The following is a 20,003-nucleotide window of genomic DNA, read 5'->3' on the forward strand; positions in this document are numbered from 1 at the left end:
AGAGAGCTAGAGAAAGTTTTGGGTTTTTTGGTGCAAAATGGTGGTTTATGAAAGCAGAGGGACAGGACCATTGGGCAGAAAGAGCTGCTGCCCCAGGGTTGTGAGGGGTGGCTGCTTACATAATTGGGAGTTGGGGGAAGTAAGGAAAAGAGAGGTTTCAAAAGGATTTTCTTATGTTAAAGAAAACTCACAGGATAGCTGAGGTCTTGTCTTTGTCAAGTTAAGGTTATTTTTCCTTCTAGCAAGCCATTAATATGAAGATAGTTGAGAGCTTCCTGGAGGAATATTTACACTCTACCTGCTTCAAGTGTCTGTAAGGAAAGTGGGACCAAGAATTTAGGATTTCAGAAAAATGCTGGATAAATAAACATAAACTATGAAGTGTTACATAGTTATGATTGTCTCAAACATAATGTTGGAGTCCAGGCAAGATGGCAGGGAGCTATCAAACTAAGATGTTGGCTAAAATCTTCACAATGACATCGAACTCATTCTGTGTGAGGCCAGTTCTTGGGGAAGGAGTGTAGGCAGGGGTACATAGGAAGACCTGATGGAGAGATTAATGAATGGCAGCCACAGAGAGGGTCAGATGAGAGGATGTCTTAAACTGATGGAATACTTAAAGGGTGTTGAGGAGTAAGAGACAAGACATCTCTTCCTCATCCACATGCTATCCTCCATAGGCCATGTGGGACACTGGAGCATGAGCATCCCCTTCTAGAAAGGGCTGTGGAGGAAGCCATGCGCTGGGACAGAACCAGCTGAGGCAAGGACATAGGAAGCAGATTCAGTGAACAGGGATAAGTCAGCAAAGTTTTTCTTAAAGAGCCAGATAATAAACTTCACAGGCTTTTCAGGCCACATGCTCTTTGTCTCAGCTACTCAACCCTACCGTTGTTATACAAAAATGAGTGTGGGCTCAGAGTGGTGGTGTGCTAATAAAACTGTATTTATAAAAATAAGCAATTGTTCTCAACTTTGGCTTGAACTATAAGAACAGAGAATATGTCAACTAACATCTTTATGTGTTAAATTCAAATATACTAATACTAACAAAAATAATAACTGCCATTTGGGGGAGATTCTTTTATGTTCCCAAGTACTTTAAAAGAATTCATTGCCCTATTTACTTCTTAAAATAGCTGTAATAACAGAAATTCAAGTGTATGGGCTATCATGATTCAGTATTTAAGGCAATAGCATAATATGATATTTTAGAAAGTTTATTTTTAAAATAGATCACACATGGCCCTGTGCTTTCAGAGAAGTAATTTCTTGAGTTCCCACAAATTCCAGGATAATTTCAAATTCCAAAATAGGGACGCCTGGGTGGCTCAGTGGGTTTAGCCTCTGCCTTCAGCTCAGGTCATGATCTCAGGGTCCTGGAATCGAGCTCCGCATGGGGCTCTCTGCTCAGCAGGGAGCCTGCTTCCCCCCACCTCTGCCTGCCTCTCTGCCTACTTATACTTAGTAGTTATTAAGTACTTATTAAGTACTGCCTACTCTGTGATCTCCCTCTCTCTGTCAAATAAATAAATAAAATCTTTTTAAAAAATCCAAAATAAACCACTGTACCCGTTAGAATCATCTTGCAGTCTAAAAAATAACTTTTAAGTACAAATTAAGCTGCTTAGCTTCTGTTATATAGCTGGAGACCAGTTTTGCTATACTAACCTAAATTTAAAAATCAGTTAAGAAACAGGAAAAACTTTTCTTTGTTCTTTAAGGCTATGTATACACGTGAAAAGATGAATTTGCTTTCTTTGGTAAGAGTTTTCATTTTTAATTCTGATCTAAGATGAAACATTGTTAGTAGTATTATACACAAAATCACATTTTTATATTGAATATAAATGGATAGTCTCATTCTCTTAAGTACTAAAACTTGAACAGTACTTTTTTCTTGTTATATAAAAACATATAAATATAAAGGTATATCTACTAGACTATACGTTTAACAGAAACTTATCATCACAGTGTTATGCACAGAAGAAGATTAACAGTTTTAACAAAATTCCACTTTTTTTTTTTAAGATTTTATTTATTTATTTGACAGGCAGTTGGGGGTGGGGGGGGGAAGGAGGCTCCCCGCAGAGCAAAGAGCCCAAAGCGGGGCTCCATCCCAGGACCCTAAATCATGACCAAAGCCAAAGGCAGAGGCTTAACCCAATGAGCCACCCAGGAGCCCCCCAAATTCCTCTTTTAAGAAAGTCACAAATTGATTGGAGAGCTAGCACAATGAAGCCAGCAATAAAGAACAGCATTTCTGGTCAGGAGAGAGGTTTACTTTGTTTAGATCCAAGATGTCTCTCTGGTTTCCTGTTTCTCTATGGCAGCTGTGTGTTTGAAGCAGAAAGGCTTTCTTAAAGCATGGACTATTTGCCATCTTTCAAAAACTAATCTTTTCTAGAAGAGTAGCTTCTGTGTCCCTCTGAGGACATTTGGCCTTATGATATTTGTTAAAATAAAATTAAATGAAAAGACCCATTTATTTAACTTCCAACAAAATATGACACCCATATTTCACCTCATTAATCACAAGAAATGACCAAATTAAGAAAGTGACTCATTTGCCAGAACAGCAGCCTTTCAGATTATCATTAAATTTAATTTCCTTTTTGGAAAATTTTCATTAAATAAGCTTCTTCTGACAATAATATTTTTGGTTCTTTCTTCCAAAGGACTTGGACAGGACCCTGTTAGGTGAAAAATAATATAATAATGACCTTTTCAACTATTCCATGATCCATTTCAGAAGTTTACTGTTTATGTGGAATACTGAAGGTACACTGTAGGCTAAGAGCGGGGATTTACAGACACCTCTAGAGGGATGCAGATAAGCATTTATTTTGATGTTATTTAATCTGAATTTCATTTAGAAGAAGAGAGTTACCTAAATTGGATATCTTATGACTTGTGTTCTCTAATCTTTTTTTGTGACAAATTTGCATTCATTTTCTCATTAATATCCATTATGTTCCTATGGAAGTGTGAAATAGAGACTGAAACACAAATCTTGGATAACATATTTCAAGTATCTTTCCTATATTTGGGCAGCATCTCTACCATTTTATCTTCTCAGAACCACACGGCACAATCAACTCATTTATAATTTGTCACCTATAAATGCTCATACATTATTCATTGAATTAAAAGGGCAGAATGATTTCTATTGTAGTATTTACATTATGCATGTCATTTTCATTTGGTTATTTTTCTCCTTAGCCTCAGAAATTTGGCACTCATCTTACTGCTTTACCTGTTAGCCTCACAAATCCAATTGCAAGTTATTTTAGTAAACAAGCCTTTTAAATCAATTTCTCATACTTTTCACTCTAAAAAAAATATTTTCACTAGTGACATAGTTTCCTGGAAACAAATATAATACTGTTTTTTTGGAATAACTCCTCTAATTTTTAAATCAGCATTCCATTATTGGTAATTTTCTTGAGGACAAGAGAGTGCATTATGGTATATATGAAATGGCATGAGTATTATTATGAAATGAAAACTTGGAGAAGAAATAACAAAGCGTAGTTCTTTGCTTAAAGAACTCATATAACCTGCACTCCTGAAAATGTTAGTTAAAATTTGCTATGGTGACATGAAACCAGATATATCTATAGAGTGTGCATTTTCAACAGGGAGTGAAAACACCTGTAAAGGGGTAACAATTGGTTTTTAGGGAGGCAAAAAAAAAAAATCTTACTCTTTCTATTTATAAAGCAGAGATAGGGATATAAAGTAGGTAGACAGATATATAACATCTGTGGTATTAAAATTCCATATGGGGTGGTGATTAGAAACAAAATATCTAAAAAGACCCCTGGCTGGGGAGGAGGGGTGTTTAAAAAAAAAAAAAAAAAGGATTGGAAAACACTGACTTAGGAAAATTGTAGGGAGAAAAATATTTGTTTTCTTCACGTACTGTTTCCAAGTTGTTTTAAGGAATGTGACGATATTTACGGGAAGTTTATCATTTAGCTTCACTCTTGAAAAGATGAGTTTCAACTTGTAAGCACTCACACACCTTATCATGTGCTGCAGGGATCGGGGACAGAGGAAAGGTCCCATGGACCTTGTCCATGTGGGAGCTGCAGAGGGAAGGAGCACAGCAGTGGCACGTGCCCTCCCAGACCAGTAGTGATGAGTGGGAATCCACCCTCCTGTGGGGTTGCACTATTGACTGGGATTTGGAGGAAGCCTGAAAATGGACACATTTCTAGTTGATTCTTATGAGCACTCCTTCAGGTGTCTAGGTTCTGCAGGCAGCCCTGGGGCCTTCTGCCTTTTGTATGGCCAACAGCATGACCCTGGCAAGTTCCTCCTTGTTCAGCTATTGTCAAGACTCAGTTCCCGGACATGGGCTGGAGCCACCCACTGAGAAGGGTTGCTACAGCTTCCCCCTCACTGTTCTACTCCACTGCTTCTGAACTGTGATATTCCTCTGAATTGAAATGCAGCACTAAACCTTCTGGCCTACATTAGAATACTTCATGAACATGTAAGCTAATTTGATTTTCCTAAATCACTCCTTTAATTCCTGACATAGTTCTTCCCTGCACCAGAGTAATCCCTAGTTATAACCAAGTTACATATATTTTCATGTATAACAATTTTCATAAAAATTTCACCACCTTGGGATTACTGTTTCTCAGAGAACCGGAGAGTTAGCTTATAATAATTAACAAATTATGTTAAAATGAGGGATTGGATCCCACGAGTACTGGAATCAGGAACTCCAGTAGGAAAATGAGTGGAAATATAGTATTTACACATAATCACATAACAGTTTGCTAAATGCATTTTTAGTGGTTCTTGGTAGGTTTGAAAAGCACATAGATTTTCCCACTGAGCAAATAATAATGCAAATGGATCCAGCTGCATATTTAATCATGAATTATGATCCTGTAAGGGGACCATTCCATCTGTCTTTGGATAGCAAATGCAAAGTTAGTAAAGTGATTAGTTGTATTTATATATAATTTGACAATCTAGTTGGATATATTTCAGGTATTTATCAGTAGTTCCCAACTTAAAAAAAAAAAAAAAAAGGACACTTTGATATGGATTTCATTCTTTCCTTTGGAAAGAAAGTCTGAAAATACAGGCGAAGCCTAGAGAGAGATGTGTGGGTGCCTGTCATTGTTCCCTCCGCTAATACAATAGCCAGGTCCAGCTGCAGGTTGGACCATCAGGACAGACCCCTCTTGTTTCAGTTTCTCCAGTGATTCCCCCAATGGTCTTCATATTGTTACAAGACCCAGACTAAGAAACCAGAGCTGGAGAAAACTTGCCTCTTTGTTAAAGCTTATGGATTATATGTTAATAAATAAATAAATAAAACAAAAAGATTTTAAAACAAAACAAAACAAACAAACGAAAAACTTATGGCAGAGATTTGGATCCTTTGGCTGTCTGGGGCTGACACAGGAGTTACACCTGCCTCATGGTTGCTTGTGGTCCAGAGAGATCCAAAAAATCCCACTGATGTTGATGAGCCAGGAAAGGAGCCTCGCTAGAAGCTTAATTGTTTCCAGGTAGAGGCAGTTGGAAATGGATTCCACCAGCCTAGGATGAGCCTTGACAAAGGGCAGCTCCCTCCTTGCTGCCCAGCAGAGGACCATAGGTTTTTAGGTCATTTACCATAAAAATCACACTCCCCCCTACAAGTTCTCATTTGTTACTGCTCAATAGATCCTAAAAGACAAAAAAAAAAAAAAAAAAAAAAAAAAAAAAGCAGCAGTCATGAACATGCAAATTAAAATTATTCTCATACAAAGGGACCCAGAAATTAAGGATGAAACTCAGAAAACCAAGATGAACAAGTATAGGAGTTTCCCAAACAAGTATAATTGATGGAAGACAGGAGGGTTTGTTTTGTTTTGTGTTGTTTTTTAATGTCTCAAGCACAGGCAATTAAGACACAAAACAAACTTTCTGAAACTTTAGCTAAACTTTTTTTAAAAAAAGAGCTGAAAAAGGGCGTGGTTGACATTGAGAAAGAATTATTAATACAGAAGATAAAGTGGTGGGAGACCTCAAAGAAATGGCAGAAATCATGAAGGAAAAAGCGAAAGAGACTAACCACTCTGATGTGACCAATACAAGCTCCTGGAGAAAAAAGAGAATGGATAGAAGAAAATTAATAATGAGAGAATAATGTTCCTAAATTGAGGAAAAGCATAAGTCAGTAGATTGAAAGGAGTCACTAAATCTCAGGGAGATTAAATGAAAAAAAAAAAAAAATTCCTAGGCATGTCCTGGTGACCTTCCTTGGTTGCAAGCATAAGGAAAAATGTTTAAGCCTTTCAGCAAGGTTAAAAAATCAGGAAAAACAAAATAATTGTACTGTGCATCAGATACAACTCATCTACAATATTGGAAGGTAGAAGGCAGTGAGCTAATATATGTATAGACAGACTATTGAGAGCAAAGAAACTGTATGCAGCAACAATAGTCATGTCCATGGTAAAAATACATTTTGGTGGGTAATGGGTATTAAAGTATTAATTAAAGTATCAATTAAAGTATTGATATAATGATCACTGGCTGTTACATGTAAGTGATGAACCACTAACTTTTACTCCTGAAACCAATTTTACACTATATGTTAACTAACTAGAATTCAAATAAAAAATTAGAAGGAAAAATGAATTTTGAATAGGAAAGCTTAAAAGAGTGTACAACTTGTGATATTTATATGAGCAAACTATTCTAAAGTATGCTAATCATAAGTATATTGGAGAAGTGGCAAAGGAAAAGGAGATGTAGACCAGAGAGGCTGACAAGGAAAGAAGAGAGGTAGGTGTCCAATCCAAATGAAAGATGACAATAAAAATGTCACACAAGAATCCTTTGGAAAAAAGTAGTTATGGTTCAAGAAACTAGAAGTAAATTATTCAAATTTGATCAATAATAATTATTCAAATATAATAATTATTCAAATTATTCAAATTTGATCAATAATAAAAAAGGATAGATTGATTTATGACTGTTGTGAATTGAACTGGAGGAAAAGGAAAGTAGAATGTCCAAATTAACAAGGGGGGGAGAAATTAGCAACAGTTTCACCATGTCAGAAACGACAAGAAAAATTTATAGCAATGACATACAAAAAATTGGAAAGAAGACCAAGGCTAATTTTGGCACATCAAATATGCACAGATTGAATTTTCCTCTCAAAAGACCTAGAAAATCGGGTTATGCTTAAACGCAAACTCAAATAGTGTATTGATTATAGGAAACACATACAAGGTGGCCCCAAAAGGTGGCTGAAAATCATCTCTCGATGAAACAACTAAAACTTACAACTAAAATATTATTGTATTTTAAATGCTTAGCAGGACATGCAAAAAAATTAGGAATATCCTCAAGGCCAAAAATTGTGATGTAAGTGCAGAACATGAGATGGGCACTAACACCAATGGCTACTCTGATGACATTTGCTTATCTTTGTCATCTAAAACTTGGGATTTTAAGAGCTATAACCAGGATAGAAGAACCTGCGAAGGTGAGGTGCCAGAATAGAGACCCCCACATAACATGGGAACCTGAGGTCTGTATTTTAGTGAAAGAAGGAAAAAGTCCACCCTCAGGAGGATATGATAAGGAAACTTTCAATTTTGACCTTGACTGCAGATTATTAGAAAAAGAGTAAGCTTTACTGAAAATGTGTCAACACAAACATGCCTACACATGGGGTTGGAGTTCCCATGGATTGTACCTACTTTCAAAGATGAAATAATTCTTATTTTATTTGAGAAATTACAGATCATGCAAAAGATGGAAAACTCCACAATACATTTGAGAAAGCTAGCGTAAGCTTAACCAAAACCTTGATGATGATAGTACAGGTAAAATTATGGACCAATTTCATATATGACAATAGTTACAAGTATTATAAGTAACATGTTATTCAATAAAATCCAACAGGCTAGCATTACCATCTAAGATTTATTCCAGGAATATATAAATGGTCAACATCAAAGACTCTTGTAATATATTTCTTTGGCTCAGTAAATTAAAAGCTAAAATCCTGTAAGCAGAGCAAAAGGAAAGTCCTTAAACATGGTGGTAATTAATTACCAAAACCCACTGCAACCATTTTACATGAATGCTGGAAAATTAACTTTGAAAATAGGAGCAAATTAGGGATCTCTCTTACTGTCAATTTTGTATTATAACTGTATTATAATACAGAAGTAGCATTATAGCTAGTGAATTAATACAATTAACTCCTAAAGAAGTCTTGAAAAAAATCTTATCTTCATTTGCAGGTGAAATGTACATATTTCTATAAAACCCAGGAGGTATTATTTAAAATATTAGAAGAATGTAGTAAGGTGGGTATAGAAAATCATTATAGAAAAATCAATAGCCTTTTTACCCACTGGAACTAACTAGGTGGAAATGGTAAATAAATAGAAATAAAAAGGGTTAAAAATGCATTTATGTTAGTTATCAGACTATTAAAGTCATAGAAATAAATTTCACAAGCCAACAATAACATCATTATGGGGGAAATTTTTATTAAAGAATATCATCCAAATAAATAGAAAAACTGTGTTTTTTGGATAAGAAGACTCAATAATAGTCCTCCTAAAGTCCTATTTTGCTTTAAAAGGTAAGGAAGAAGTTTAAAAAGATAAAGGTAGAAACATGTGACCAAATAAAATTTAAAGTGGTTGTATAGAGCTGCTGCCACCAAAGTTAAAAATCAAACTATTGACTAGGGAAAAAATATTTGCAGTTCATATAGCAGACAAAGATTAATGTCCTTAATATCAGCAACTCTGAACACTGATAAGAAAGACAAAACACCACCATAGAAAATTGGCATGGTTATGAACAGGAAAATTGTTTTAAAAGGAGAAAATCTAAATGATCAATACACATATGAACAGATAAGTTAGTTTGATTAAGTTCCATTACATCTGGTGATAGCATAGATTTAGGACAAGAAACCCTTTCCTATCTTGCTAGAAGGCAAAAGACTTAAACATTTTGAAAGTAATCCCTTAATATTTTCTACAATTTAAAACATGCAAACCTGTCCTTTGCCCCAGGAATGCCAGCTTTGAGAATGTATATGTAGATGCAAAAGCCCAATAAAATACTGATATTGTGTAAGGATAGTTAGTGCAATCTTGTTTTAGAAGTGGAAAAATGTTTAACCATTTTTCCTGATGATTCCTAATCAAGGAAATCCAACCCTTCAATAAATCAGTAAGGAAAATGTTGAACCAAATAAACATTGAAGACTTCTGGGTAAGATGGCAGAGTAGGGGGACCCTAAATTCACCACGTCTCAAAGACACAACTAGGTAACAGCCACATCAGTGTAAATAATCCAGAAAACAACCTGAGGACTGGCAGAACAGACTCTTCACAACTACATGGAGAGAAGATACCACATTGAAGAGGGCAAGAAGAGCCTCGGAGATACGGTTGATAGCTAAATTAACCTGAGGGACTGACTATCCATGGGCAGGAGGGAGATACAGCAGTTTGAAAAGCATGTGGGATTTATGGGAGGGAGATTTGTGTATTAATCTTAGAGCATGTGCTAGAGGGGCAGGGGTCCTTGGGGGACTTCAAGAACAAAAGAGATGGCAGGTGCAATTCCCTCCCCACCCCCAGCCTAGACACTTACACACCTGTGGGAACCAACATGGGAACAACACTAACCACCTAATTTGCTAACAGTATGTCACACCCAAGCATTCTCCTGCAGACCTGCCCTTTCAGTACACATTTGACCAAAGCCCATCAATCAATGCTACAAGCCTGGCAGTATGTAAGCAGCCCCACAGGGGTCAGCATCACCCCAAAGAGACTCCTACCACAGGGAGAGGGGAAGGACACACACATCAGTCCAACTATGACACCAGTAGTAGGTTGGGGACAAACATTCTTGTCTGACTACTGGCCCCAACCACCAATGAAAGGTTCTCAGGGGCCAACACAGGGTAACTACCCTACAGTTTGGTGCTACTGCATCTCTGGAAAATGCCTAGTCTGACTCAACTCAAGCCTTAGGCAGCCCCAGACTAGCATATTGACAACACAGGGACTAAACCCTGCCCAAAATAGGCAAAGAGAATGATTGCAGACAACAGCACTGAGAGCAAAAGAAGCTCAGCCATAACACTAGGGCACACACAATAACATAAGAGACAGACTTGAAGCACCGAGTTCTGGTGAGCAGGAACATTGCACTGCAGGGCACTACAGAAACTCTTCTTTATAAGGTCACTACTTTTAAGAGCAGGAGATATAGCTAACTTTCCTAAGACAGAAGCAGATACAGAGAATTAGGCAAAATGAGGATACAGAGGAATATGTCCCAAATGAAAGAACAGGACAAAATTACAGCAAAATAATTAAATGAAATGAAGATAAGTAATATCCCTAATAGAGAATTTAAAGTAATGGTCATACAGATACTTACTGAACTTGAGAAAAGAGTGGAGAATGTCACTGAGGTCCTTAATAAAGAGAAAGAAAATGTGACAAAGAGCCAATCAGAAATGAAGAACTCAAAAACTAAAATTTAAAATAAACCAAATAGAAAAAATAGACTAGAAGAAGCAGAAGAATGAATCAGCAATTTGAAAAAGAGTAATGTAAAGCAATCAAGCTGAACAGGAGAGAGAGACAGAATAATAATAATAATAAATGAAGATGGGGCGCCTGGGTGACTCAGTGGGTTAAGCCTCTGTGTCTTTGGCTCAGGTCATGAACTCAGGGTCCTGGGATTGAACCCTACATCGGGCTCTCTGCTCGGCAGGGAGCCTACTTCCCCCTCCCCCTCTGCCTGCCTCTCTGCCTATTTGTGATCTCTCTCTGTCAAAAAAATAAATAAAATCTTGTAAAATTTTTAAAAAATGAAAAAAGGAAATTCAGCGACATCATTAATTATAATAGTATTTGCATTAGATAGAAATTAGATTAAATAGAAATTAGATTAATTAGAAATTGGATTGCAGTAGAAGAAAGAGAAATGGGGACAGAAAATTTATTTGAAGAAAAAGTAGCTGAGAACGTCTCAAATTTGGAGAAAGAAACAGAAATCCAGATTTGGGAGACACAGAGAGCTCTCCACAAAATCAACCAAGGAGGTCCACAACAAGGTACATGGTAATTAAAATAGCAATAAGTAGTGACAGAGAATTTTAAAATCAGCAAGAGAAAAGAAATCTGTTACATCAAGGGGAAACCCTATAAGGTTATCAGATGATTTTTCAGCAGAAATTTTTCAGGCCAGAAGAAAGTGTCATAATATTTTTAAAGTGCTGAAAGAAAAAACCTGCAGCCAAGAATACTCTATCCAATAAAGGCTATCATTCAGAATAGAAGGAGAGATAAAGATTTTCTGAGACAAACAAAAGCTAAAGGAATTCATGACCATTAAACCAGCTCTACCGGAAGTGTTAAAAGGGAGGCTTTGAGTGGAAAATAAGACCATAAATAAGAGCAAGAGGAGCAAGAAACACAAAAGCAGTAAATTTAAGTATCTATAAAAATTGGTCAAGAGATTCATAAAATAAAAGGATGTAAAATTTGACACATATACCTAAAAATACGGAGGGGAGAGGAGTAAAGAATGTGTTCAAGAGGAAGGGAGGGAAAACTGAACGGGAAGAAATCAGAGAGGGAGAAAAACCATGAGAGATTCTTGACTCCAGGAGACAAACTGAGGGTTACAGAAAGGAGTGGAGTAACTGGGTGGTGGGTGTTAAGGAGGGCATGTGATTTGATGAGCACTGAGTGTTATACATAACTAAAAAATCATTGAACACTGCATCAAAATGGTATACTCTATGCTGGCTAATTGAACTTAAATTAAAAAAAAAAAAAAGAATGGGTTCAACCTTAATGAACCATCAATGTAATATATTCCTAAGATGTTAGATGCAAACCGATTGGTAACCAAAAATTAAAAGCCAGGAATAGATATGCAAAAAATAAAGAGGACTCCAAATATATCATTTTAAAAAGCCAGCAAACTCTGAGAGAAAAGAGCAAGAAAAGAAAGGAACAGAGAAGAGCTACAAAAACAACCATAAAACAAGTAACAAAATGGCAATAAATACATTTCTATCAATAATTACTTTGAAAGTAAATGGACTAAATGCTCCAATCAAAAGACATAGCATGACGGAATAGATTAAAAAGCAAGACCCATTTCTATGCTGCCTATAAGAGACTCACTACAGATACATCAAAAGTAAAGGGATAGAAAAGCATTTATCACGCAAATGGCGGTGAAAAGGAAGCTGGGATAGCAATCCTTAGATTGGACAAAATAGACTTTAAAACAAAAAGTAACAAGAGACAAAGAAGGACACAATAGAATCATAAAGGGAACAATTCAATAAGAAGATATAAAAATTGTAAATATTGCACCTGATGTGGGAACTGTCCAATTTTCCCAACACCAGTGGGGTTGTTGAAAAGAGACTATCTTTTTACATTGCATATTTAATCTTTTGTCATAGATTTATTAACTATATAATCATGGATTTACTTCTGGGCTCTCTATTGATCTATGTGTTTGTTTTTGTGCCAATATCATACTGTTTTGATTACTACAGCTTTATTGAATATCTTGAAATCTGGGGTTGTGATACCTCCCAGTTTCTTCCAGTTTTTCAAGATTGCTTTGACTATTCAGGGTCTTTTGTGGTTCCATATAAACTTTAAGATTGTTTGTTCTAGTTATTATTACTTAGTCCTTACCAGTCTGTATGCTTTTGATTTCTTTTGCTTGCCTGATTGCTGTGGCTCAGACTTCCAGTACTATGTTGAGTAAAAGAAAACAGACATCACTGTCTTGTTACTCATCTTAGAAGAAAGTTCTCAGTTTTTCACCATTGAATAGAATGTTACCTGTAGGTTTTTCAAATATGGACTTTATTATGTAATATGAGTGGGGAAAAAAATCCCTTCTGCGAGTCTATGTTGGCCTAGAAAAAAAGAGGGAAGCACTCCTCTGTTCCTATTTTCCATTAAATCATCTGGTATCTTCTCAAAGGGATATGTTTGACTAATTCTAGCACTCATTTTTGTGCTCTTTAATTAGAAGTTCATTTTACATTTCACACTTTAATTCCAGTTGCAAACTTCTTTATAAAATGAGTATTCTTACCCATGGGACAAGTAAAGGAAAAATAACATGCTGTGTTTATAAGTGTATTTTATAACATTGATATTTGTAATAGCAAGTTCATAGAATTAATGCGATATATTAAAAGGTTGTAGTACTCATTTATTAACATATTAATAATCATTGTTAATTTTCTTAATAATGCAGACATAAATCATATTAATATATTAATTTATGCGTGTGTGTATATATACACACATACGTAAATTGCTTGATATATAATCCATATTTCTTTGCTCATTTATGTGGTCCCATAATGAGATCTACCCTTTTTTATTTTAGTTTACAGATGCTTAGTAATATGTAAATAATTTTACAACATACCATGTGCATTATAGAAACTGTCTTTAGAAAATATAACTTATGGAAAAATGCAGCCTTTCTGCATATACAATATTCAATTAAATAGTTTTTAAATAAATATCAAATAGTGGGTAATAAAAAATAACACTTACAAACATGTAACAAGTTAACACATTTCATGGATTGCTCAAGTTGTATTTGGTCTGCTATGGTCTGTTGGTGTTTTTCAAAACCATTTTTTTTAACACGTCACTCTAGATCCTTGTGGGCTTTTCATTTTATGTAATAGCTGCTGAAATTCAAACACTAGCACATGTATAAAATATTTTGAAATAAATTATAATTTTAGGTTCCAATTTCACTGTCTCTTTGGTCCTCCAGGTGGCTTTTACAGTACTTTTTGATTTGGAAGCACTTCTGAAGATATGGTGTTTGGGATTTACTGGATATATTAGCTCATCTCTCCACAAATTTGAACTACTACTCGTAATTGGAACTACTCTCCATGTATATCCAGATCTTTATCATTCTCAGTTCACATACTTTCAGGTAATATGGGGAATGTCTGCTTGTCTGTAGAATTTTTTTCTTTCCAGAGAAAATACCAGTCACATTATAACAACTATACAGAATTGTGTTAAATGGTTATATATAATTATTATAGAATAAACACAAACTTCAGGTAAACCCAGTGACATCTTCAATACCAAAAATCGTGCATTCATAAATTATCATTGTATTTCAAACTTCTAAAAATGCACAATAATAAAGGGAGATATTTTAGATGAAATTTTCTCCTTAGATGAAAAAAAGTGCATTCCAACTTCACTAATTTTATTTATTGGCAATTCCAAAGCTGTTTTTTTCAGAGAAATTTTAATTTCAGCTGCCAAATTACAACTTGAATCTCTATACTTCTGGTACCTCAGGAAAGGACATGAAAACATAATTCACAAAAATGGTAACAAATATCCTACAAACATGGGTGAAAAGCTGGGCCTCTAGTAATCACTGCCAAACATACTGAAATCACAGAGGATATCGTGGGTCAAGCCTTCAGTATATTAGCATCTTTGGAGATAAATCCCTTGTCATTTGTCGGGTTATATCCTTAGGCTTGGTTATCATAAGGGAAGGGACCAGGACAAGAGATAAACGCATTTTGCTTTTGGGTGCTGCTGTCTAGCTTTACAAAATCAACAAGATCATTTATTACTTGCATTTGATAATTAGTGTAGATGATTATAGGAAACATACCTGTTAATCAAAACAACAAGATATCTTTTACAAACTTATTAAGTCAACCAAATTAAGAAAAATATGGTACCTATTTTTAATTTTTTAAAAATTTTTTATTAACATATAATGTATTATTAGCCCTAGGGGTACAGGTCTGTGAATCACCAGGTTTATACACTTCACCGCACTCACCATAGCACATACCTTCCCCAATGTCCATAACCCAACCACCCTCTCCCTCCCCACCCCTAGTAATGCTCAGTTTGTTTTGTGAGATTAAGAGTCTCTCATGGTTTTCTCCCTCCGGATCCCTATTTCAACAAGGATACATACACATTCAGGGTATTAAAATTCCTCTAGTTTCTCACAGATAACTTTTTAGTGAAAAGTTAGAAATATATTAAAATTTTAATGCAAATATATTTATTTTGAAATTGTGAGAAAAAATGGGAACTTTTAAAATGGTAAACATTTGAGGAATAGCTTAGGAAGTCACATGCATATTTAACAATATAGTAATGACTATCATGAATTTATGATTACTTAGAGACATGATTCATTTATCTCTAGTTTTTTCCTACTTGTCTATTTTCCACAAAATATCTAAAATTAGTATGCATGGTTCTAATCATTTTATATAGATAGAGACATAGTTGAATAATATTCTGTCAATGAAGTTTGCAACTTCAGTGTTGTCTTTGATCCTGAATTATAATCTAAAATCATTTAATTTATGTTCATGGTTAAGGGATTTTCATTTGTATCTCTCTATACATGACCATGTTTATATTTTTCTAATGAAATTATTAGATACTACCTCACTTATTATATGGTTAAAATATAGATCTCTGGAGAAGTTCTAGTGTCACAAGGAATTTTGCAAATTCACATATAAGAGCCCACTGTCCTGAGCAGATTAGCTCTTCATGGGCTCACTCTGGTCTCCCTTGTGGGTCCTTGGACTTTTTATCTGACTGGGCCTTTCCTCATTGTGTTGGCAGCATGTCTTCCTTTAGTGATTTTCACATTTTTATATTTAAGTGAAGTCAACAGTCTAGTACAAAATGACTCCCTTTATAGTGTCAGTTATCTCTGAGAGCAGTTATTGGTGTTATTCTCTATTTATTCAAGTTGATATTTACTGAGCACCTACAATGTTCCAGGCACAGTTCCAGATTTGGAGGACAGAAGTGAACAAGCAGGGAAAAGCCCCACCTCAGGAAGCTTACATTCTAGAGGGCAGAGAGTTCACAAACAAGTACACATAAGAAAGTGCTGGAAATATTATAAAGGAGAAACAAAGGCAAAAAGGATAAGGGCTGGGGACGGGGTGGGGGTGGAGCCTATTTTAGGTAAGTTGCTCCTGGCAGCCCTCTCTGGAGAAGTCGCTTTTGAGCAGAGACTAAACGAAGTGAAGGGATAAGCCAAGAAAGCCTCATGGCACCTTCCTCAAGTGAAAACATGTTTGATGTGTTTAAAGAAGAGAATAAAGGCCAGTGTGGTTGGACTGAAATGAGTATAGCACGCTATTGTCCAGTAGGAAGAAATAGTTTCACAAAATGCTAAGGTTCTGACATACCCAGGTAATCCTGATGACCTTGGTGAGCATTTATTGTGCATTTACTATGTGCCAGGCACCGTGCTGAGTGCCTTGTGCTGTTTGTTACTCACCACCGTCCTGTGAGACAGAGAGCACACATGAAACTGAGATCCCAAAGTTGCCCAAGACCACATAACTAGCAAGTGGCAGAAACTCATTGCTAAGAAGTTTAATTTTATAGTCTAAATTCCTAGCCATGCAATTTTTTAAAAATTTTATTTATTTATTTGACAGAGAGAAATCACAAGTAGATGGAGAGGCAGGCAGAGAGAGAGGGAAGCAGGCTCCCTGCTGAGCAGAGAGCCCGATGCGGGACTTGATCCCAGGACCCTGAGATCATGACCTGAGCCGAAGGCAGCGGCTTAACCCACTGAGCCACCCAGGCGCCCCTAGCCATGCAATTTTTAAAGCATCTCACTTGTAATTAACAGAGAGATCTTGAAAATACAGACTTAGAAATATGACCAGGAAAATGGGCTTTGGAAGTAACCACAAAATGTTCTATGGTGCTTGTCTTTCAGAGTATGGTTCACTTTATTCCATATCTGTAGGAACGCAAAATCTAAAGGCTTTATTGGATAAACACAGTGAAAAGCATATTTATCCCCAAATAAATGAAAAGGCATAACTAGAGTCATTGATAAGGATTTTGCCTTTCCAGGGATGCGGCTTACACCTTTGAAAATGGCGATCAAATCGGCCATGTTGAAGTCATGTTAAGTTCTGCTTCCAGCTATGAAATATTAATTTATCAAAGTTGCACAGATGTGCAGATGCTGTTTTATTAGGATTTGGGATAGGACTCAAAATTACTTTGACAATCTTTTAAATATGATCTTAATACAAGCCGTATTAAAAGCTGAGCTATAAAGCCAGTTAAATTGTTCCTGTAAACTTGCCTGGACTCAGCTGTTAACAATTAGATACTGAATCATTTATGTCTGAGAATAAAAAATCTGTAAGAATGTGAAATCCTTCCATATTGTTATTCTGGATATTATGTGAATGTTAGTATTTTAATAGCACTTATGATAAAGCTATTCACTTGTCATTTGGAAAGATGGCCTGAGTATCATAGGTTCTGATTTGGAAACATAGGTAAATTCTAACAGGAAGACTGGTAGCTTAACCATGTATATAGCACAATGCTTACTTGGAACAATACGATTTTTCACGGAAATTTTCTGTTTTTTTCAGTATTGTGTGAAGGAATTAAAATTAACCAGGATATATACATTTTCCAACTTCTTTAAATGTTTGTCCTTTAGTTTCCTATCCACGTGGCTATATTTGTATTCTGTAGACAATAAGAATGATAAAATTCATCATCAATATTTCCTGTTAATCCAAGTCCTAAGGGAGTAATGTGGCTTCAGGTACAGCATGGTGCAGAAGCTAAAATGGTATCATAGGGACTCTGTATATTTACTCACCTTTCTTCTGTGTCAGTATTATTAAGCAGGCTTTCCCCATATAGTATCAAAGATGGCTCCCCAAAGCTCAAGGCTTCCGTGGTGCTCACAGTAATGCCAATTGGGGATAAAAAATGCCATGTGTTACAGATCTAACAAAAGTTCCAAGGATGACTCAGGTTGTTGTAAATATTCCCTTCAAGCCCAGATTGTGGGCATCATGGAGTCCCTTCTGGACCTCATGGACCAAGTGTGGAGCAGGAATAATTTGCCAAAGGAAAATCAGAAACTGTAGGAAACTAGGAATGTTGGAAGATTACAAACATATATATGTGTAAAAATTAAAATCTAGGTTTTAAAGTACTTCCTGTTCTTTACTATATTGAAAATAGACTATTCATTTTTCTTCTTCCAAGAAGACTTCACAGGCATCTACAGCTCTTACCAAATCGTCTTAGACAATGTTATATTATTATATTTGTACTGACCATATTTTATCTATGCCCAGATCACAGTTTTCCTTTTCCTGTTTCCTATCTCTAAGTCTTTGATTTGCCTTATAATCAGTGGCATGCCACAGTTTAATTAAAGCACTTTTTCTTCTCAGAGGCACACTAAAAAAATGTTGACATCTTAGACTTAAGGAAGAAATTCTGTTTTTCCATGCTTTACACTTCAATTTTGGATTATACACTAATTTATACTTTTAATCTTATAAATATGCCCTTAAGAGCTATGCTTTGTAAAAACAAACAAAAAAAATTAAGCTATGCCTTTGTATTATACTGTCTTTGCAATTATAGGCATTGCACCTTATTTGTCTGACACAATGTCTGGCACATAATAACTAATATTTGTTAAAGTGAGTGAGCAAACAACTTTATTAATTAATAAGCAGCTATGGGGGGGTTGCATTTATATACTTGCAAAACACCTGAGCATGCGTATGTGTGCTTAGATGACAAGCTAAGCAAATATAACAAAGATCAAAAATACAAGTCTTACATAAGACAGAAGTTTATTTCTCTCCAGTAGTTGGTGGTGTCCAGGGAAAGTCAGTGGCTCTGCTCCACATGGTCATGCAGGAATCCAGCTGTTGAGGTGGATTGAATCTGTCAGCCTCCATACAAGCCTTCTATTTCTGGTCCAAAGGGACTACTCCATTTGTTTCTATTTTCCTGCCAAGGAAGGCATAAAGAGTAACCAAGGCAAGCCAATTTACTTCAATGGGCCAAAAGTTGCAAATATTACTTCCTTTCATAATCCATCAATATGAACCCAGTCCCCTGGCCACAGCTCACAAATGGGGCTGGAAAATGTGGTCTAAAGTCCCAGCCAGCCACTTGCTAGGCTAAAATGCCAAAAGTTCTCTTATTTAAAGGAAGGATAGGTTGTATATTAGGGTATCAGTCTCAGGCATAAGTAAAGACTCCTTGTTAATAGACTTTTAAAAAAATGTCTTACATTTTACATCTTACATAATACATAGGAAGCTTTATTCTATGTGTTAATATAGCTGATATTGAGCTAAACATTTCCTTCTACATTTGAACATTAGGGGAAAAAATCACTTTAATTTCAACAACGTGTTTTAGGTAATAGCACTTTGAATTCCCCCATTGCATGTCAAAAAGCCTCAGTTTTCCTACATTCATTTGGGCTCTGTCGAGTTCTGGCTCTCAGGCTCTAAGAGCTCAACTGAGATCTCAGTTATGATATTGTTGTTTTTTGTCTATAGCTTCTCAAACGGAAAAGTACGATTTTTACGAAGTCCTGTGAAAAATGAGGTTTCAGTGTGAACTTATTTAAGATTCAGTGTAAAAAAATGATCAAGTACGTATGTTTTTCTCTCACACAACAGGTTCTTCGGGTAGTTCGACTTATTAAGATTTCCCCAGCACTAGAAGACTTTGTGTATAAGATATTCGGTCCTGGAAAAAAGCTGGGGAGTTTGGTTGTATTTACTGCCAGCCTCCTGATCGTAATGTCAGCAATTAGTCTTCAGATGTTCTGCTTTGTTGAAGAACTGGACAGGTTTACAACGTTTCCAAGGGTAAGAATGAAAAATGCAGCCAATTTAATTCCTCCTTCTTATTTTTACAATAATGGTTAACATCAAAATAATTTCCCTTTAAGAGTGGTTCAGAAACACAGTCCTAGTTTTGATAACTTGGAGTAATTTAGTTTTGAAATTTAAAATAGTCTCTTCTGCAGGGTGCCGGCATCTGAGCACCTTTTCAGCATTGTCAAGTTATATATCAGTTCTTTAAATTCTGAA

The 20,003-nt window shown here is 35.8% G+C and overlaps 1 protein-coding gene and 1 long non-coding RNA gene across 2 annotated transcripts in view; one reads left to right on the top strand and one right to left on the bottom strand.

The window, feature by feature from the left end:
* The window catches only part of NALCN (sodium leak channel, non-selective), a 309,369-nt gene that overhangs the window by 140,790 nt on the left and 148,576 nt on the right, over positions 1 to 20,003 (top strand). Inside the window, exons 12-13 of the mRNA XM_059144294.1 lie at positions 13,856 to 14,023; positions 19,587 to 19,778. Coding sequence (XP_059000277.1) covers positions 13,856 to 14,023; positions 19,587 to 19,778 — 360 coding nt within the window. The remainder of the gene's footprint in view (positions 1 to 13,855; positions 14,024 to 19,586; positions 19,779 to 20,003) is intronic.
* Positions 1 to 20,003, bottom strand: part of LOC131813807 (uncharacterized) — a 45,012-nt gene that overhangs the window by 23,430 nt on the left and 1,579 nt on the right. Inside the window, exon 2 of the long non-coding RNA XR_009346984.1 lies at positions 18,731 to 18,903. This is a non-coding gene — a long non-coding RNA (uncharacterized LOC131813807). The remainder of the gene's footprint in view (positions 1 to 18,730; positions 18,904 to 20,003) is intronic.

The sequence above is a fragment of the Mustela lutreola genome, chromosome 13 (assembly GCF_030435805.1).
Source record: "Mustela lutreola isolate mMusLut2 chromosome 13, mMusLut2.pri, whole genome shotgun sequence".
In the NCBI taxonomy this organism is placed as follows: Eukaryota; Metazoa; Chordata; class Mammalia; order Carnivora; family Mustelidae; genus Mustela; species Mustela lutreola.